Source organism: Enoplosus armatus, chromosome 8 (assembly GCF_043641665.1).
Source record: "Enoplosus armatus isolate fEnoArm2 chromosome 8, fEnoArm2.hap1, whole genome shotgun sequence".
Classification (NCBI taxonomy): Eukaryota; Metazoa; Chordata; class Actinopteri; order Centrarchiformes; family Enoplosidae; genus Enoplosus; species Enoplosus armatus.
In genome coordinates, this window is record NC_092187.1 from 15657022 (window position 1) to 15679890 (window position 22869).

Consider the following 22869-nt stretch of genomic DNA (forward strand, 5'->3'; position numbering starts at 1 on the left):
ATGTTTATATTTTGTTTAAAAAAGTGATGATGGTACACCACAGTATACAAATTATTAATGAGGAAATATTGGTTTTGAGTGTGTATTACTAGCTACCCATCTTATTAGAAACTCCAGTTGGGGAAACTACACAAAATTGTCAAGATGTATTGTTTGATGGAGGTACCACATAATATATGTATATAAACTCACAAAGAATAGAGCGTCTTTGCTTGTATACAGTTAGAAGTGAATGAAGGCAGAGCTATAAAGGCTTTGTACAGAGTAGGTTGAGTTATGTGTACAAAATGACTGGAGATTGTAATTTGCTCCTTTTCCCCTGATATACTATTACATGCATTTCAACCAGTTTCAGTTATATATAATGCACAGCAGAGGAGTTATTTGGTATAACTGGCTAATAAAAAGTAAATAATGTAGCACTGTTTTATCCACTGTTAGGTGGCGTTATTCATTTTTCATGGAGCAATGCTGTGAATTTAGACACCCCCCTACTGGTTGTACATCCTCATTACAAAAATCAATTTACCAGACAAATGCACTTTTTGAAAATAACAGGATATAATCTAGTCAAATCATGGCATAACATATTTAGCACTTAGCACCAAGTGCTTTACAAAAACAAAACAAATATTTAAAGTAGCCTTCTGGCCTCTTTATGCATTCAAAGTCAGCTGCACACCATGTTTTTAATTTGATGTCCATCCTGGGCTGGTTAGTGGTGGCAGTGACACTCTACAGCTAACAGCGTAAATGCTGTGTATAAATAGCAACTGTGCTAACAGAATTTTTCAATTATCTGATGTTCAGATGAAAAAAAAAATGTTGTGCCTTCCAAAGTGGCAAAGCATGCATTACAGTCCACTCACCTTACATAGACTTGCTCTGCCCTGAGATACAGAGTGGAGCCACTGCCATTAATTACACTACTAACGTGGACACTGTGATATGATTTCTTCCTCCAGTTTAACGCTATTGCCTCCTCATCAATATGCCTAATGACATCCCATGAGACGCTTCAAGGGTATGTCAGCCTGGTGTTCCTCAGAGTTAGAGCTTAGCCTGTTGGGCTACAGGATATGTACAGGATATAGTCCCCAGCAAGACCACACATTAACCTTTTCATATATTCTAATTACTCTGAGGACTGGTCTGTCTTCCTGCTTTAGCCTGACACACTAATCATCTCCCACTTTATAATCTATGGACTAATTAGCACATGCTGCTTATGAAATGAGTAGAGGAAACTCCAATGTCATAAAGACATCACTGAAGTGTTAGGATGGTATGAAGGTGGTGTTGAGTTGAATTTTACCGTGAGACTTTTGTACATTTTTCCCTGGAAGGTATCTTATTGTGTAAGAGGTGTGTTAAGACAAAGAAAAAAAGGTGAGTGCTTATATTTTACCCACAGCACAAAATGTTTTAGTATGTCTCATATTTCACCATTTTCTCTCTATACTGGAGTGCTTTTATGTGCCAATTTAAGTTTGGCAGACTGTAATATGCATTTAGTCCAAGTGCCTATACATTTATAGGAGTAGACTTACTATACATGCAGTTTCCCGTTCCGCTAAGGTTTATTTATGAAAACAATACAGTACAGTAATGCGAAACTCCTTAAGAGGCGTAGCTCTTCTCCCATTAAAACAGCATTCGATACAACATAGAAGATGTCAATTGTTTTATTATAGATATTTTCTATAATTCTGCAGTGCTCATAGAGCTTGTATAAAAGCCTTTAATCCCACAAACAGCACATAAACATTTGATAAATAAATAGAAGAAAATACATAAACATTCACAAGACATTATTCCCAGTTACCCACGCATTCATTGGTGCCTGTCTTCATTCAAAACCCACAGTGAAAATCACAAAAGCAACAGTTCAAGTTACACAAAGTAGTGGCAGGAGCCTCGCGAGAGAATGAAAATAAAACACAGAAAAGAAGAGAATTTAGGGGAAACAAACTGAAACCACATTTGGAAATTAAAGCAATTTCCAATTTTCTGGAGCATAATTATTCTCCTGTAAGCTAGGTGTTTAACGTTTTGAAAATGATTAGTTTTAAAAATAACTTCGAACTAGTTTTAAGTGTCTCCTGCATTTCTCTTTGTTGCTGGAGGATGTAGTGGTAGCTATTGCATCACGTCTGGTACTTTATCTTCATTACAGTAGTATGAATATGTGTTTTTTAATAGATAAACTCAGAATCATTAATGCATACAAATGTGGAGACCCAGAGAGAATTACATCTAGTTCAACAGGAAGCTATTCAAAGCAGCCACCTGCGGCTTATTACAAATCCCACTTTAAAAATTGAGGCTGTAGCAACATTATATTGTGTCCTTCCTATCCCCTTGACGCAAAGTAAAACTTCCAGCAGAGCTTAAATAAGCGAGTGCAACATAGCAATGAACAATACAAAAGTGAGGAGAAAAAGTGAAAAGGTGCTCTAGTATTGCTTTACATAGAAAATGTCCCTCTCAGCTTCCCTGCCATCTTCCCTTCAGACCTAAACCTGTATAAAAGAAACACCTGGGAAAAGTTCTCAGAATCAACAAAACATCTCGTGTACTGTTCAGCTGATCAGTGAACTGGTGCACACACTTATTCACAATATGGCATTCATATGAGGAACATCATTTTCACAGGGTTTTTTGCTTCACCCAGTGTTACATTTGTCAAATCCAGTTTTACTGGGACCACACTGTGATTTGATACATTCCAGCCCACTTTGTGTACTAAAGCTGCACTGTGGGCACTGACTGAGACTCTTCTGTCACATTAAGTTGGTGGCAGGTGAACAAACGAGAAGTGCATGTGAACAACACTGAAAAGAGTGCTTGTCTTCACACACACAAACATACACACTCCCTCCCTCCGCCCAGGACACACAATGTCCATTCATTGTTTTCATATGAACTGACAGTGTTTGTTCAGTTCACAGAAGTTCTGCTTCATCCTCGTCATCCTCAGAGCCTGAGGGACCCTGGCGAACTTCTTCGTACCACTTGTTGGTGAGGGTTTTCATCTGGATCCGGCCATGTAACAGGTCCTGTAAGACACACACATTACACACACAACACAAATAGGCACATCAGCACACATGCAAGAATAAATGGACATATAGATCTATTCACATGAACAGGCCCGAGGTGTAGACAAAATAACACATCTTAGAATACAGTGTTTTTGGTAATACTGTGAGAGGTTTTGATTTAACATTAACTATATTGAGTTATCCCCTTGCCAAATTACATAATTTTGCACTGTTTATGACTTGTTCACCAGCAATTCAGGCACAAACAGTTGTAAATCATAATTACAATGGTACAACTGCTACACAAGGAAGTGATATTAAACTATCTACCAAATGGCAGTGTAGAGTACGCCCCCTTCAGTTGGTAGGTTTGACGGGGAATATTTATTGCAAAAGCAAATTAACAGATATGGCTAAAAGATATGTGTTCAATTTGCAAAACAACAAACTATATATATTTACTTAACTTACAGCAAATTACCATTAGGGTGCAAAGTTTTGTGTCACCTTTCAGCTGTGTTAAGTTACTGCCGATGCAAACCGAACCTTTCCTGCTGTTGCTGTTAAAAACTTTCCACCAGCGAATGCTTTTATTGTGAAGAAGTTATAGGAAATGCAATGTGTTTGTGACCAAGTTAATGGTGCTATTCTTCAATATAAAACAGCTCTAATCAAGCAGATATGGACATTTTTCTGCGCCATTTGGTCAGTATATCAGTTTTTAACATTACATACCAAACATAAGAACTGAGAGGAAACCGGTATGACTGGAAAACAATAAAATACATAAGGGATTATGAGCAGTATCACGCGGCCTCTCAGGTGACTTAAAGGATTTCTGTCTCTCTCTTACCTCTTGGGTGAGCCTGCGAGTGAAGAAGGGGTTAAGGTATTTTGCATCAAGCCACATAAAGCCCTTCAGATCTTGTCTCTGGTAGATCTGAGCCTCGTACTCCTCCTCTGTCAGTTCTGATAGGTGCTCTGACTCAATGGTGTTACCCTGGAGACAAAGGAAGGGGGGGGGGGTCAGATAAATGAAAGAAGAGGAGCCAACAAATGAGGCAGCGATGGAGAGGAAGGTGGGTGCAGGGAAAAGCCAAAATGACAGGACAGCGGTGAGGGTGGTGGAGTCGAGATCACACACAGAAGGATCAGAGATGAGGGAGAAAGAGCAGAGGGAGCAAAGAGAGGGAAGTACATCAAAGAGGGCGTGAGAGCCGTGAGGAAAAATTGAGGGTCGACAGATCTAGCTGCTGGTACCCCAGGGTGTAAAACTAAGCTTTGGAAGACATCAAACATGGAAATACTGTACACACAAGACAGTCAAACACACAGCCACATGGCGCCAATGACCTCAATGGTAGCATGTACTTCAAAAGAATGAGCCATTATCTAGAGTTAGAGCTAACAGCGTCAACTGACATATTGAACACAATAGTTTGTATTCTGATGTGTCTGGGAAATTGTATTAATGCCAGTTGTTAGGGTTTTATTTGTGCTTGTCTGAGTTCTGGTGTTTCTAAGTGTGCATCTCTGTGATGAGTACTTTGCTCCCCGCTGATTCAGTGTCCTTCACACAAACCACAATCAACCCTTTGATGTTTCTCCCTCTGAAGAGACCAGTCAAAGTGGCACTGATGGCAGATGAGAGAATGGCACAGAAAGTATCAATGCAGCCAACAAACTGTCTGTGTGTCTGTGTACAGACTGAAGTGAAATATAACTGCTCCACCATTACCATTTTCTGTGTCTTGCTGAGATTGATGTCTTTCTTGTTCTTACGCCGAGACTGGCTTTCCTCAATGTCCATGATGCGAATGAGCGGCATGGTCCCGCCCCCCATGAGGAGGATGGTAAAGAGTACGATGATGATGGTGGTGGTGCCAATCAGCTGCCGCTTCTCAATGGGCTCCAGGCCCAGATGAAGGCTCAGCGCGTAGGGAATGGCACCTCGCAAACCTACCAGACAAAGGAAAGCATTTAACGATTAACCTCCGGAAGCAAATACATTGTAAATAGTGTTACATATACTTAGTTATAATAAATATATATTATGTAATCGGAAATCTGGACACTAGTACACTTTTAATTGTTTCCTTAGTTTTTTTTTTTTTTTTTTTAATGTGCGTAGGGCTACAAATAATGATTATTTTCATTATTGATTAATCTGCTGATTATTTTCTCTATTCATTGATTAATTGTTTTGTCTATAACATGTCAGAAAATAGTGACAAATGTTGCTTTCCCAGAGTCTAAGGTGAGGCAAGATTCACCTTTTTATCTGACCAGCTGTCCAAATCCCAAAGTTCACATGACATAGAAAAGCAGCTCTTTTTCATGAAACTTTTTTTTGAAAAGCGAGAGTGGAAGATGGAGGATGTTTGATCATTTTGCTTGAAAAATGACAAAAACAATTTACAGATCAAAATAGTTGTGATCTGGTGAGTTTCCTCTCCATCGACTTATCAATTAATCGACTACTTGTTTCAGTTCTAGTTGTTACTACTTTCATTTGCACCCAGAGACATGCACACTATGTCAGGGCAATGATCACGGCTTAGACACCAACAAACGGGCCACAACTGTTCTTGTAACACTTTAGTCAAAAGGTTCACTGTAGCATCTCACCACTAAACCACATGATGAACATCATTTTGGGAGTGATCTTGTGGTCTCTGAAAAAGTTCAGCAAAAATGACAGAGGGAAGATGTTCACTGCTCGGCCGAGAAGAACCAGGACCTACGGAGAGAACAACAGTTGACAGTCAGGAATTACGTTAAAGGTCCCGTATTATGCTCATTTCAGCTCTAGGGTTTTATTCTGGAATTCCACTAGAGTAGCTTTACATGATTCACAGTTCAAAAAATGTATTTTATACTGGACCTTTATGCAGCCCCTCAGGTCACCCTCTGTCTGGAACAAGCCATTTTAGACAAACTGAACAACCTCCAAAAACGTGACGAGTAGTCCTGAGCAGAGCGGTCGCATAACTTAGACAGACTGAGCGGGTGGATGAGCGCGTCCCTGTACTTGGTGGGCGTGCTGTGCCTGGAGCAGATGACCTGCTGGAGGCGTGGCTGAGTGCAGTACTGTATAGTTTTGACATCACAACCTTACAGAAGTCCTGACGGCTCGTTTAAAGGCACAGTTTCTGAATATGGGCTGTGTGCATTTCTCTGTGGACTGAGCATTTTGATACTTTCACAGTATTTATATAGCAACTAGATGTGCTTTATAATCAAACAAGACAAGGAAATCTCACTTTCTACAATATGGGACCTTTAAATCAACATTCAGGTTACATTTTAAAGAATGCAAGAGCACTTACTATGCACCAGATGACGAAGGAAAATTCAAAGTTATGAGGGAAGCTGAAGATGGAGAGACCAAGGAAGGCAAACACACATGTCTCTGAGGAGAAAATTAGAAAAATAGTGTTGAGGATATGTTGTACACATGAAAAAAGGGGGGAATGGAGGGAAAAAGAGAGAATTCACTGACCACACATGAAGGCCACCGTGCGCAGTGTCTGCTGCATGAGGATCTGTGTGACTGGAGACAAGTTGTGATGGGTGTAGTGAGACATCACGATTCCCGCAAACAGGATGGACATTATTCCTGTAGGTGGTGAGAAAGCATGGCATTAAAAAAGAAGTCCTATTAAGTCAAACATAAAAATCTTCTTTGGCTCTCATGCAAGAATATGTGCACCCACCAGACAGTTTGAGGCCTTCTGCCAGGCCATAGGGAAGGTACGCGAAGATTATCATCATACCAAACTCCAGTGACGGTGTCTTCCTCAGATCAAAGTGTTTCAGAAACTAATCAGTAAGTTAGGGAATTTAAATAAGTTGAAAACACACACACACACAAATTTCTCTCACACAAAATAAGTCTGGATACAAGGGCCGAAATGAGTCCAGTGAGGGTTCCCAGGGCAGCAGAACCAAAAAACATTTTAAGGAAATAACTCAATGCTTGCAAAAAAGTCTCCCAGCCTGTTATCACGGAGTTGTCTGAGCGGGAGAAGAACCCCTCCGCTGTGCTGAAAGACAAAAGACGAAAAAGGAAAGTTACAAATGAAGCCACAATATTAGTTGCACATTCTGTGTTGTAATACATCTATCTGACCCTAGAGGGCAGGAAAACTCCACCATTGAATCCTACAAACTCACAAGTATGAGAGAGGGAGTGTGTGTGTGTGTGTGTGTGTGTGTGTGTGTGTGTGTGTGTGTGTGTGTGTGTGTGTGTGTGTGTGTGTGTGCGTGTACGTGTGCGTGTGTGCATGCGGATTAGTGTTTGTTTGTAATCCTGCCATCAAAATCCTGTTTGCTAAACAGAGGTCGGCTGTATCGTATCAGCCCAATGACTTAACAGGAATGTAATAATTGGAAGGACTTTATTGTGAAATTGTGCCACACAGAATATAACTGGATGTACTATCTGAGCCATAGTAATTTGTTTTTGAAAGAAAAATGTAAACTTTATTAGATCTTAAAAGAGTAAGGTCACTTTTAAAAACATGTAGAACACTATAATGACACATTAATGCTCAAGCATTTACTCTACAACATCTGTCATATGTTTCTTTCTCTCCCACTTCTTTGGACTTAAACTCAGTTGGGTGAAAAGGATTTATCATCATGTTTTCATCCAAAACAAAAATTGGTGTAGCAGGAACACAGACAATCAATTTCATTGTACAATTCCAATCCTTTTTATAACAGTTATCCAGACAAAAAGCCAGACAACACAGTGTAATTAATAATCTGATTTCAATGTTTATCAACAAGCTCCCAAGTAAAGGCATTAGCTGCGTGGCTGTTATAAACGACTGGGCCAAACTGTAAAGTAGCTTTCAAAGAAAGCCAGTCTGTGAGGTGCTAACAACAAGCAAACTGCCAGGCCTGTTCAGCCTATCTATTATTAATGCACTCATTTACTCTACAGGGGCATGCAGACACTTGAGATCACTTTGCACATTTAGCTGGTCGTGAGTAGGAGAGATAAGGCAGCAATAAAGTGAGTACAAAGACAGCAGATAAGATGACAGCGCTGCGTACAAACAAGGGAATCCAGCTGTCTGTTTCCGTCAAACTTGTCTGTCAAGACTGTGTGTGTGGCCGCCTGTCTGTTGATACAGGACAAGCCTGATAAACAATTCTGAGAGAGCGATACTCTAAAGAGATTGCTCCCTATGTCTAAAGCAAGTCTCGTGACACTTATGGGCGTCAAAGGGACTTTTTTTTGTCCCCATTACTCATTTCTGAACAGATACTATGAAAACATTCCATAACAATTCTCACGTGTGAATGTCATCCACATTTATCAGATCACCATTTTAAGTCCCAGCTTTTGGACTTCACATTTAGTAGATTCTGATACAAATGTACCCACATCCATTTCAAACCATGGCTTTGCCATTAAGTGCATGTCTTAGGTGATAAAATAGGTCACTGGTTCTATTATCCTCCTCGCTTCCTGTCACACTGTAATCAGCAAAAGGCAGGTGGGGTTCAAAGGTTGGAAGATGCCTGACTACAACCCAGCTGACATTTACAATGTTGAGCAACCAGTGTGTCACTGTTTGTGTAAACCCAGAGGAGAATATAAATCCTTACAGCTGCAGGTGATAAAATAAAGATTAAAGTATAAAAATTACAGAAAACCATAAGAATTTCTTTTGGCTACAAGTAATTCTGACAGGCTGTGTGAAATTTTTACTTTGTGTGGATAGAGACTCTTACTTAGTGAGGACAATGGAAACGGCGTCGTTGAGGATGCTCTCACCGAACACCAGCATGTTGAGGACCGGGTCCACGTTGAGGGCATTAAAGATGGCGATGGTAGCTACAGGGTCCACAGCTGAGATCAGTGAGCCAAAGGCAAAGCTACAGCAAAGGAGAGAAAATGAGTGGAGGAAAACAGTTAAAACAGTAATGACACTTCTACAGGCACAGAAATATTTAAAATGAATTAAGAAACAAGCACATGTGGGCAACAAAGGGACATAACACAGCCAAAACAACGTAATTTGTGTATGTAAAGAGGTCAGAGGGAGACAGACAAGAAACACGTCACAAATGAGAGAGCACATGTGTTGGCTAAGGCAGCACAATCCTTTTACTTACTTTAATAATTGCCATGATTTTTGAAGAATACATAAATCCTGTCCCAGAATATTAAGGCTTTGTAAAAAGATGCATCTAGATTTGGCTAAAATTACACATGAGTTATGGCAGTCTGTGTCAAATAGGCCACACCTACAACAATTTGGTAAATAAATCTCGGGAAGCAGTATGGAGTGACATAAAATGAAAAAAAAATCTCTTTTTGATGAACTTTTTAGTTTTAGATGTCATTTTTTTGTTGTTGAGATGTCTTTATAATGCATAATCCTTTTTAGTCCTTTAATGCAAATTGTGATGACCCCTCCCACTCTTGTTTGTGGCTCCTGTGTGTTTCCTATTCTTGTGTAGGATACAAAGTGGCAGAGGTGTGTCAGGAGGATGAGCCACATCTGAATCAACTCCTCCTCATTGCCATATAAGAGGGCTGACTCTCTCTCAGCCTCTCTCTGTCTCTCTCTCGGTCCATGTAATGCACACAATTTGGTAAAGTTTGGATTAAGTTACTGTAGGAGGGAGGAGTGATTAAAAGACTATTTTGTAAAAAACAACATTTTAAAATGGCAAAAAATCTGCACGGGCAGAAAAGGGTGGATAGATACAGTATATGTTTCTAAAAAAAGATTAAGTAGCTATGTTTTGGGAGTTTTCCTACTGTAATCTAATCAGTTCTTTCTTGGCGCATGTCCTGAATTACCTCCGAATGTCATTAAAATCTGTTGAGCTGTTTCTGATATATCCTGCTAACAATCACACAAACAGAAAGACAAATGAGACTAAATATCCTCCTTGGTGAAGGAAATGAATAGACAAAAGCCCTGCTTGGACAAACCTGACACACGCTCACACTCAGGTTGACTGTGCACCAATAAGTATACACACTTAAGCACATGGGTGTGGAGTAGCATACTGCTTTTGTGTCAGTCATCTCTAGCAGCTGGATAATCCTACTGTCTGCGAGTCACTTATAGTTAATATCCAATTTCCCTTGAAGTCATAGAGTTAAATCCCTGGAGGTTTGGAGAAATCCCCTGTTATTCTAATACAGTAATGCAAGAAATATATTAATGCTAGTTAAGAGTGGAAAACAAATACTCACCTATCAGTCATAGTCATTTTATAGATCACATCGGCCTAAGAAAAAAAAACATAGCAAGACACAGACACACATTGTGAAGAGTTGCAACAAGGAGATCTGATCATGTCAACATCTGCAGAGCAAGACAAACTCTGAAGAATGAAGACATGCTGTAGTAATGGCTATTTACAACTACACAAATGTTCTCTGTATTAACAAGCTGTTCCAGGAAAGTATTTCAGTTCATACTCTTTCTGTCAACAGATCCTGGCAATGCCAGAGTCGGTGACAGCTACTACTACAATCCTCACCTGACCAAGGAAATAGATGCCTCCTCCGACTATGAAGGCAGAGATGGCTGTGCCAATCACAGCAAAGAGAGTAATGGAGCCAATATTCTGGAAGAAGTTACCCTGAACATACACAAACACACAGCTTAAGTATTCATGGGGTTAGTAGCATGACATTATATTTACATAGTGTTACATAACATGTAGTCAGCATCAAAATGTAAATTAGGGCACAGTACAGGTGCACAGAAAAAAATTCACAATTTCACTAATGAAGCAGAATGTATCTGAACAAGACAGTTGCCCTTTTTAACCCTGTTTGAGATATCAGCAAACCATTAAGATCATCAAAAATAAATAATAAAGTGCTATGAGACACCTTTTTGCATTTGCCGATTCATTTAAAACAAAAAAAATAAATAACAATACAGGAAAAACATAACTGACAGAGAGCAGAGCTGCTTATGCTTTTATGATTTCATGTCATAGTCAGCCTGAGGTGTAAGCAACCTTAGAGTCTGCTTATTTTTTTATCTTAATTTATTCTGAATTGTATTGTGCTGCACCAGTACAATAAAAGTAAAAGTACTAGAATGTTTTAGCACATATATATATATATATATATATATATATATACATATATATATATATATATACAGTCATGGAAAAAATTATTAGACCTCCCTTGTTTTCTTCAATTTCTTGTTCATTTTAATGCCTGGTACCACTAAAGGTACATTTGTTTGGACAAATATAATGATAACAACAAAAATAGCTCATAAGAGTTTAATTTAAGAGCTGATATCTAGCCATTTTCCATGGTTTTCTTGATAATAACCAAAATCACTTAAGTTCTTACATCAATAGCTATGGCATTGTACTGCCAAAAACAGTGCTTTTAGGCATTCCATGTTTTCTTTTCTGTCTGTTTTAGTCACATGATACACACAGGAGTTAGTAGTTGATTGCATAACCATTGTTTTTGATGACTGCAGCCATGCGTCTTGGCATGCTCTCCACCAGCTTCTGATATTGTTCTGCTGTCACAGCAGCCCATTCCTGTTGCACAAATTCAAACAAATTTGCTTTGTTTTTGGGCTTGTGGTTCTCCATTTTGAGTTTGATGATTTTCCACAGGTTTTCCATTGGATTTAGATCTGGTGATTGAGCAGGCCAAGGCATGGTTCGAATGTTCTGGTTCTCCATCCAGGCTTTAACTGACCTTGCCGTGTGGCAAGGGGCATTGTCTTGTTGGAAAATCCAGTCATTCGAGGCAGGAAAGAGTTTTCCAGCTGATGGAAGAAGACTGTTTTCAAGAGTAGCCCTGTACATGACCTGGTTCATTCACCCTTCACACAATTGCATTTGCCCTGTTCCACCCATACTGAAACAACCCCAGATCATCACTGATCCACCCCCATGTTTTACTGTAGGGGCAAGACAGTCTGGTTTGTAGGCTTCTCCAGGCTTCCTCCTAACCAGTAAGTTGGCTGGAGTGGGCATCAAGTCAAAATTGGATTCATCACTGAAGAGAACCTTAGCCCAATCATCAACAGTCCAATCCTTGTGATCCCTAGCAAAGAGTAACCAGGCCTTCCTCTGCCTTTCGTTGATGAAGGGCTTCTTCCGTGCCCTGTGTGACTTCAGACCGGCTTCAAGAAGTCGGTTTCGAACTGTCCTTGCCGAACAAGTCACATTTCTCGACAGTGCCCACTCATTTTTAAGGTCCCTGGAGGTCTGACGACGATTCCTGACATAGGAACGGATGAGTGCACGGTCATCTCGTGGGGTAGAAAGACGTTTCCTGCCTCGACCAGCTAGCAATTTGGTAGTACCATGTTCGGCTTGTTTTTTCTTGGTGTAATGAACGGCTGTCTTGGAGATCTTCAGTTTTTTGGCTACCTGTCTCTCACTCATGCCAATTTCCAGCAGTGCCAAGATGGCTGCCTTTGTGGCTTCACATAATTCTTTTGTTTTAGGCATTATGTGAGAGCTGACAACTTCTGAGTTGTGCTACGGCTTGAATGTAAGCAGGAAACCACTCCAGGCCTTTGCATGTGCAGTGCTGCTTATGACATGAAATGGCCTCTTATATACCCTGGGAATACACTTAAGCTTAAGCATGTCAAATAGGACATGAAGTATTATGTAACCAGCTGCATTTTTTGTCGTGTTCATTGTATTCTTCAGGTAATATACCTTTAGTGGTACCAGGCATTAAAATGAACAAGAAATTGAAGAAAACAAGGGTGGTCTAACAATTTTTTCCATGACTGTATATATATATATATATATATACATACACATATATATACACACACACACACATACATATATATACACACACACACACATATATACATACACATATACATATATGTACATACATACGTATATACATACATACATACATACACATATACATATATGTACATACATACGTATATACATACATACATACATACACATATACATATACATATATATATATATATATATATATATATATATATGTTTTTTTTATTTTGGTGACTGTAATTATTGCTATGATTCTTGTTCTGCACATCTGGGTAATGTTACATTTTTAAACTTGTAGCCAACTGGTTTGCACTGTTACATTTTAAGTACATCACCAAGCCTTATTTTTTCAACTAAAGGTCTTAAGCGTGTAAATTCAGCTTCATGCACACACTCTGCCGTACCTTATGTAAAGAGTATCCAGATTCGAAGATGATGGGCGGTAGTAGCAAAAGGAAGAACATGTTGGGTCGGAACATTTCCTCCTCCTTTTAGAGAAGGACAGAGACAAAGTTACATACAATCCACAGTAAAAAGGTAGCAGTGGTCAGGTCACAAAATAAGTGATTCTAAACTTCTAACCAGAGATGCACATTGGTTAATAGCAAGACATTTCAGTGGAAAAAGGAAAAGGCCAAGTCCAACTAGCTGGGAGCTGTGAGCAGCATAAGCATCCAGAAATCATTTCAGATTAAATAAATTACAAAGTACAGTGAATAGTAAACATGTTTAATTGACTGCGTTGATACACATTCTGTCACGTTTTGTCATCTTGAATTAATCCAAACACGAATCCTAATGCTAATCAGTAGCGTTATATATGAGCAAATTATGTGTGTGTCACTGAATGATAAAACATGTGCTTGTGGTTATTACGTAATCATCAACAAATATTCCCTGCTATTCATCTGACCATTGAAGGCCGGTTCAGTGATGATCAGCTGACTTAATACTTAGTCATGGAAGAGGGGAAAGGGTGACGAGAGCTGTTACCAACAGCCCTTCATCTGACAAAACTAATTTGGGAGTGGACTTCAGGATGACAAACAAACACACACACGTTAGGTGGAATGCCTGCCTGCCTGCCTGCCAGCCAATTCATGCACTCAAACACTACTACTGACATGCTCTTTCTTGCACACGTGCTGTAAAAGGACATGTGAATACCTACATATGCTTTTTTATTTTTATCTCAGAGTCTCTCATTCACTCACAAACACACACACACACAAAGTATCCCAGTGACCCTAGCTCTCTGATTATTTCAGCGATATAATGAAATCATTGTTGCTTCTCAGCTAAATGGGCCAGCCTCCCAGATCAGGCGTAGGCATCATGTGCCCATGCATTATGCTCTGGCTGCCAATGTGTCTGTGGATGATGTACCATGTGCTCTTGTATAAGCCAGTGTGTGTGTATGTGCGTGTGTGTTCTGTGCATAATGTTAGTAATGTAACAGTCAATACACGGTATGCATTAGTAAATGTTCATCTGATCCATTTCTGGACTGTGGCTGACACTACAGCTGTGTCTGTCAGAAAGATGGAAGAGTGCAGGCCCATAATTACTCCATCCAGTCAACAATCTCTCTCATTGTATTATGGGAGCCAGTTTTGACAGTTGATAGAGGCTGAGTCTCAACCCCAGCAACCCCACATGAAGACACATACTTCCAGATTTGATGTGGGTTGCCAAAAAGTTTAAAAATGTATTTCTGTAAAAACTGCAGAGATATAAGTTGCTATAGGTTAACAATGAACAACTGCTGAGCCAGATAAGGGTATGATTTACATTCCTCTGTTTGTTCAGGCATAGAGGATAGCCTGTGCAGGATGTATGCTGGAGTAAAAGGCTATGCTCCTGCTTACTTTATCTTATTATGCATTCAAATTGCAGGAAAAGTAGGCCAACAAGGAATGCTTCCAGGTTACCACTTTTTCTTGACATTTATCTCTGGCAGAACTATACCCTTTATGGCAGGTGAAAGGTCAGGAATGAATATTAACATCTGAGACAGAGGATGGTATGCCATGCATGCACTACAAAATCTGACATCTACAGCCATACTTCTGCATGCATGCACACACTACCAGAGTACTACTGGAGTGACTGAGCAAGCACACACAGACTTGGTATACACATATCTACACATAGCAGATGTCAGCAAGCTAGTGCTTTGCATTATTTGTTGATAAACGACAAGTAGGGCCGCAATTAAGGGTTACAATTATTATCAATAACCTGTCAATTATTTAATTGATTAACTGAAATAAATGCTCATTGTGATGTCTTTAAATTGGTTGTTGTGCTGGGCAAACAGTCCAAAACCTAAGGTATTCAATTTACAATTATAGAAAACAAAGAAAATGAGCAAATCATCATATTTGAGAAGTTAAAAACAACAAAATTTTCGCATGATAAATGGCTCAAAAGATTAATCAAATATCAGAATTGCTGTTGATTTACTGCTTTTAGGTCTTTTAGATTTTAGGTCAGAATGCCCTACATTGACCTCATCCTAAAACCATGAGGAAAGATGAGGTGTAATGAGATTTCAGAAACACAGATATTGATAGACAGCAGAGAAATACATGTTGTGGGAGAAGGAAAGATGAAATGGATAAAACCAGAGAGCAGCGTATGGGCATACTCTAGGGAAGTGCTGAGACAGAGCTTGAACTAAATGAGAAAAGATGAATGCCAAAGATGAAGGGAGCACAGTTAAAAGAGGGTTTGAGAGATAACAGAATAGCGGGAGCGATGGAGAGACCTTCGCTCAGAGTACAGGCTCCCTGGAGGCTCGGCTTTGACACACAGTGACATCACCACATGGGAAAAAGGCCCCTGAAACCACAATTAAAACTACTCTCCCTGTGTCGCTCTCTCTCTGTGGCGTGGGAGAGATCTATTAAAAGTATGTGCTGCCCTTTGGGGCTTAAAACACACCACTGTCGCCACTGAGGAAAAACGATGAGCCCAGATAGTACGGTACAGGCTAGAATACTAAAACAGAGAGAAAACTAAATTATTATCCGGAGTACACTGTAGATGCAAATATATTCACCTATGTATCTCTCTCTGTGCTTTGCCTAAGTGACAAATTGCTGCTAGTGTGTTATTTCTTAACAGCATGCTATTTCTTCTTCAATCTGTGTCAGAGCACATGGGAGAAATGGGCAGATGAGAGAAAAGGAAAAGCAGTTAACAGTACCAGAAAGGCACAAAAGGGAAACGCTCCTCTTCATTTGCTGGATTATAGGAAGAGAACTGGAGATAGAGAGGTTGGTGGAAAAAGCGAAGAAAGCAGATTGCTGGTGAGGGCAAAGCCAGTGATGACAGGATGCTGCTGCTGCCTGAGGGGTCTGTACACCCTTGGTGGTTTGTGGGGCAGTCCCTGGGGCTTGCTAGATTAGCCAACTGGGCCAGCTTTAGAAACATGCTAGTTGGAGGAAATGCAGCCTTAAAAGGTAGCTACACTACAAGCATGAGGACACATCCAGTTTAAACCTGCGAAATGAGCTAGTGATTGAAAAAAAGACTTCCATTGGCTGTGGTGGTAAAACATGGAAGTAAGTGCACTGTATGCAGAGTTGCAGTTGATGACAAAATGACACTGACAGAATCACAGTATTGCCACTGGCTGTGTCACTCAATGAACAGGTTGCATGGTGCATCCTGCTCTCAGGGGCTCTCTCAAAAACAAATAGGTCAGACATAATGGATTTGCATCATGGCCTGGGTCTTCAGTCTTCAACTGGCTACAAACCACTCCTGCAGAGAAGCTGCTGCATATCACAGTGCAACTTCAATAAGCTCTATTCAAGACGGTTCTTTATCAAATTGTATGGTGATAATAAGTCATGAAGCCACTGCTTACCATATATGGACAGGTGAGCAGGTCTGCTTGCTGTAAGCTAAACACAAACACAGAGATAGCAGCCTAGTAATTCACAGGACAGGGGTAAAAGGGGGAAAGGGGCTCCGGGGGCTCTGGTTACTAGTGCTGATGACTCAGCAACACCCTGGGGCCCCCAGGATAAAAAACAATGGGCCCCAGTGTGCAAGAAACATTGACACAACCTGTCCTCTTTTCCTCCCTCCCCCTCACTCTGCATCTCTCTCTCTACCTCTCTTGTTCATTCGTTCTCTCTCACTCACTGGCAGAGAACAAGGAATGTTAATTAAAGGCTGTGAGAACCGGGAGGAAAAAAAAGGAGGGCTCAGGGACACAGAGGGAAAGATAGCAGGCAAAGAATGGTGTGTGTCACTATGGATAGGTAACAGAGTGAAGATAGAGAGATGAGATTTGTGACAAAAAAACTGGGCAGGAAATGAATGAGTGAGCACAAAGACAGGCACAGAAAGATAAATGAAAAACTACAGCACAGGGTAGATAAATGTGGGGGTTGGGGTGGGGGAGAATTTGTTGTGGGATGAACTGCATCATACAAGAAGTAGGAATGCTGGTTATATACTCTAAGCTTGATGCATTGTGTTTTCAATAAGCCAACACTACAGCAATGCTGATGTTTGTCCGTTCCCTCTAAATTACAGTTAATATCCAGAATGCAGCAGGTGTAGCTTTTTTCTTTATGGATACATTGTTTGGCTTCACACTAAACAAAGCAAACCAAACTAAGCATTGTGAACAAGAATTGTGGGCAGTGCAGTGTGCACACAAGGAGCAGTGGAGCAGGGTGTTAAAAAGGAAACAAACTATACCTTCCAGTTGGCAAGTTCCTGGAATTCAATGATCTTAATGAAGCCTCCCATTAGAATCCCTGGAAAGAGCGAGGCGACAAAAAAACAATACCACTGTTTAAATATTTTACTACTTCACATGAAAATGTCAATACAACCAGGATACAGATGGAGCGCAAACCTGAGGCAAAGTGCTATTTTAGTGGTTAAAACAAACGGATGCCTGGCAAATGTCCACCATAGTTCAGGGATAAATTAGATGCGAAGAGAGTAACTATTGTCTTAGTTTTGTCTTTGAGAAAGTCCCCTTGGGCCTTCAGCTCTCTTGTTACACAGCCCAGTAGAACATTAATTAAAAGGGCGAGGAAAACACAAACACATGTAAAGGGCAGAGAAAGAGAGACATAAGATGGAAAAAGAAAGAGTCATCAAAGAATTGTGCAAGATCCAGATATATACGGGCAGATGGAAAGGGATAGTGCAGGGAAGACTCATAATGAGTGGTTGAGAAAGAGGAAGTGATGAGGAAGGAAAAGCAGTTCTTCCTGATTTGTAAGCAGAGTGTTATCTCTCGTCAGCAGAGTCCCCTGCTCCAAACACTGAGACAAGCTCGGGCTGATATGCAGTATGCAGGGTGTGTAAGAGGAAAAGGCCTAGAGGGTCAAGACAGATGTGTGTCACTGAGTTTCAGGGAGTGTAACTGCACAAACATGTAAAGAAGGAGACAATGGAAGGCATTTGAGGAAGTTAAGAATTAACTTGAAGTGACAAATCTGTATCTGTGGAAAAAAAATAATCTTAGTATTGTAACCTTGCAGAGGTCTACATGATTAGTTCATTGCTGGACTCACACATATTGGCAATAATGTTAGGAATTTACTATGACACACGATATGTTTAAGATATAAAACATGAGGAAGAGAAGCCGGAGTAAAAGATAAGTATATCATAAGAAGCAGGCATCATTATTCATTACTTATGCATGCTCTAAAAAAAGCAAAAGTGGAGTATTCTGGCAAACTCCCAAATCAGTCTCAAAATTAGTTTGCTGTACTCAAACTTTCACTGCCTTAAAAAAAAAAAAAAAAGTACTCACCAAGGGACACGACCGCTACACTCTCTGGAAGAAAATGCAGCTTGAACTTGAAAAGCAGGTGCACCAATATGATGCAGATACCTGGGGTGAGTGGGGAGCGCAAAGACCACTGAATGAATATTCAGGACAAATACATCCATGTCCCAACCATCACATCACACCAACTCAGATCAGCCCCAAAATAGCCTCCACATCATATAGAGTTAAGATCTTGTAGTCTTGAACTGTAGACTGGACATCTGGCTCTAACTTGATTTCCTCTCATTGAAAGTCTGAATGGATGCTTGAATTCATATCATACAAGTCTAACTATAAAAATATTTTACACAAATGAGTTCAAATACACTTGCTTGACATAAATGACTACAAAGCAGATGCTTCACATTCAAAAGTATAGTTCTGAGACTGTACAATAAAAGAGAATTGCCCCCAATTAAAACATAAAATTACCTTGTGACAGGAACCCATGTATATCAATGTGCTAAATCAGTGCATATGCATATTAACATAATTAAGATGACAAACCCCAAGGCCACAATAAAGTAAAGCAAACAGCAATTCATATATATTGTAATGCAGTGCTGCAAATGAAATAATCATAAGACATAGTGTATGCAACAATGAAGCCAGCAGAGATCGGTTCATCAACGCTGGACTGTTATGTTATGAGGGAGATGTTAAATTCAGGCCTAATTAAAGCATGCACACTTGTGGAGGGAAATGGTACATAATGTTAATATGCTTTCCAGGAAGTGCTATTTAGGACTAATGTGTGGTCTCCAGATTGTACTCTGAGGTGGTCTCTCATTTATTGATATATCATCTCAGTAAAAACCACTGATGAGATTGTGTTAGCTTTAGAAACCAAAAGGAATGGGACTCTACATGTTGTGCTTCAACCAATAAAATGTGTGTTTCATTGAAATATTTGGTTCAAGACAAAATAACATTTCTATGCGTCTGCAAAGTGAATGAGTCTAATTGGTAACCTTATGCATGATTTATGCCATTTCCTTGGTCCAAAGCCTTATATCGGTGAACATGTGACTTAACCTGAAGTGAACTAAAGTGCATAATGAGCAATTTGTGTCTGAAGAAGCACTTCATGACCTTACACATATTAATGTGTAACCACATCCTTTCCTTTATCCACTTCCTTCATCCTAAATCACCACCCGAACATCTGATTTAATAAAACACTAAAGTGGCTGTACATTTGCACTCCATTATCAGCTGTATGAGGTTTAAGTTATATATATTGCGTGAACCACAATCATTATATTTCCCGTTGTGTATTAATTTCTTATCCTGTATGCTCAGAAGGACACTAGACTATATTCCTTAATGTGTGTGAGGAGATTCTGCTGACATTAACAGACTACAACAGAACATAAGACTGAGTCAAACAGATATTCAGCAATGCAGCAACAGAGAGACAACTAACCAATAACCAGCAGGCTGAAGAATATGGTCAACCCGCTGGACTGCTCTTCTTCTTGGGCCTTGACCCCTGTCTGCACGGGCAGAATGGGCTTGGGGGTTGGGGGTGCCGGGGTCGTCGGCTTGACAGCAGGTGTTGTAGAGTGGAGGGTCTCGTTGCTGTAGTTATCAGTGTCATTGGACTTTCTGCGAGGACACAGTCAGGAAAACAAGCATGTAGGTGTTAAGCATTCAACCAATCAATCAGTCAGATAGATAGATAGATGAATAAGGCTCTGGAATCAATTTATATTGTAGACTGCACATCATTCAAATCATATTATTTATAAAGCTCTGTTTAACAACATAGTGTTATACTTGGAGAGCAAAGATACACTGGTTGGAAACAGAATCCCTTAGTTTTATACCTAAACCCTCCTAAAACATTCCATATTAATATTAAGGTGAAGTTAATGACTAAATTAAAATGTACAACAGCTGTCACCTGCTATTAATTAAGTTAACTCAGCAACGTGTCTTGAAGTTGTTCGTTAGCTGTTAGACTGCAATCCATTGGAAACCTGTTTAATAACATTACGTGGCTATTGCTAGCTAGTTAGCTACATTGGGCTAAGTTACTCCAGTGTCTTTGGAGTAACTTAGTACTGGTATCAACATGTGTTGGCTCAAACCTAACAGACTGTCCATCCTTCTGTGGGTCGTTTGACTCGAGTCCATCTTCTTTTTCGTGTTTTGTCAATATTTGCTGCTTTTCAACTGGAGTATTATCCTTATGGTTGACATCCCCTCCGTCGTCATCTCTCTCACGCAGGTCCAACGACTTTACCCCCTGAGCTCGCTCTGGCTCGCACGGACTTACGAATAACAGCAAAAGGGACAGCAACAAAACTTTATGGCTAACACCTCTCATTCTCAAACCAGCGAGTTTAAACCCGAAAGTAACGTTTTCTGATAAAAAAGACTGGAAGTTCCATGTCGACAGCTCCATGTATCTGTGACATCATGACTCCACTTCCTGGTTAAGGTTTGGTAGGGAATTGTAGTCTTCACGTTGCCTGGACGACAGGACAGCGCAGCAAAGGCACAAACGGACACACTTTGAAGCGACTAAAACATATATATATATATATATATATTTATTTATTTATTCGTCACAGTGGATTGGATTTCACTTTCAATAGTATAAATAAGGTGTCGATGGTTCACAGTAACTCTTGTGTACTACTCAATTTCCCATGAGCCATTGTTGTGTAGCGTCAGCTGTCCGCCTGCTGTTTCATGGATATTGTAGTTTTATTGTATCCTGCACTATCTGCAAATTACCTGCAGATGTAGGAAGCACTAAAAACACCTGCCCTCTAGTAATGAATCATATTAAATGGATGCACATTTATATATATATATAGTCTAATAGTCTAAGTCTATTATATATATATATATATATATATATATATATATATATATATATATATATATATAATAGACTTAGACTTTCTTTATCCCACAGCGGGGAAATTTACAAGTCACAGCAGCAAAGACAGAAAGGTGCAGAAACACACAGCAGACAAGCACTGTGTCAATAAAAACCAGAAGTATTTATTTTTTTAAACAATATACATATAATAAATACAGATATAAAAAATATGGGGAACAAAATAAATATATACACGGAAAATATAAATATGTACAGATGTGCAGATTTATGTACAGAATTATACAGTGCTGTTAAACAGTCTTATAGCAGTAACATAAACGAATATATACATAAATATATAAACATTACTGGGAAGTGTAAAAATATATATCCTACATCTTGTGTATTCATGAGTAAGCCTATTCTGCAAGATCATACACTCAAAATCATACACTTGTATTCAGTGGATTACAACTGTCATATTGTGTAGGACCTCTACCTTAGCTTCGGCATTGTCTGAATCACATTGCTTCATAAATATCATACACAATACGGCCCTGCAATAAATCTTATATAGGTTATAAATACAATAAAAATGAAGGTTGGGTTTTTGGGGGTTCGTTTTTTTATTATTGAAACTGTTTTCGAGATGTTGTTTCAGCTTTATGGTCATTTTGGAGGCTTGGAGGCTTCTAGACTGTGATCTAACAGTTTACCCTCATTTAATGGGGTAGACAAAATACACCCCTATTAAAACAAGTTTATCAGAAACACACACAAGAATAAAACCGTTTCAACAAAAACGGAACATTATAACCTTCATGATTAGATATTATACAAAAAAATAGGTTCCATACGACTTAAATTCAGTTTCAGAGGAAAACTGCAGATAAATGATAAAACGTAATCATTTACATATGATATAAATTAGTCATACATTAGACCCTATGTAATGTCTGTTAAGCTAAATAGCTAGCTTATGGTCATGCCATATGCCATAACGTCGCGACGGTTGTTTAAGTGGCTGCTTTGCTACGAATTTTTGGTCGCCAGGTTACGTTGCTTAACGTTGTGACCACGTACTTGTTTGTTCGGTACCGCCGTTAACGCCCACTTTAGGTATTGCTCATTTTGCGGAGGGGCTGCCCCATTCATAGGGCTAGTAGGCAGGCAGGCAGGCAGGCGGCAGGCAGGCAGGCAGGCAAGCAAAGCGCAGGAGCGGCCAAACACCATCAGCGACGTAGTGTGTGAGCCAAATGATGGTCTCTCACTGAAAATACCAGGCCAGGTTAAACTGCGCTATCATTGTCAGCCGTTTCGACATCGGACACACTCTCAACTAAAACCATCCTCTCAGGAATGGGATTTGAATGTCTTCA

At 39.7% G+C, this 22869-nt stretch overlaps 1 protein-coding gene across 1 annotated transcript; it reads right to left on the reverse strand.

The window, feature by feature from the left end:
* Window positions 1–1561: 1561 nt before the first annotated feature.
* On the reverse strand, window positions 1562–21002 carry slc9a8 (solute carrier family 9 member 8). Its single transcript, XM_070910028.1, has 16 exons — window positions 20748–21002; window positions 20081–20262; window positions 18637–18717; window positions 17562–17620; window positions 13244–13327; window positions 10563–10664; window positions 10273–10307; window positions 8793–8936; window positions 6949–7090; window positions 6761–6866; window positions 6547–6663; window positions 6374–6456; window positions 5673–5784; window positions 4783–5003; window positions 3898–4044; window positions 1562–3059 (listed from the first exon to the last, which is right to left on the reverse strand). The coding sequence occupies exons 1-16, from the start codon at window positions 20984–20986 to the stop codon at window positions 2946–2948; spliced, it is 1968 nt and encodes a 655-aa protein (XP_070766129.1). The 5' UTR covers window positions 20987–21002; the 3' UTR covers window positions 1562–2945.
* Between the last annotated feature and the right edge of the window lie 1867 nt (window positions 21003–22869).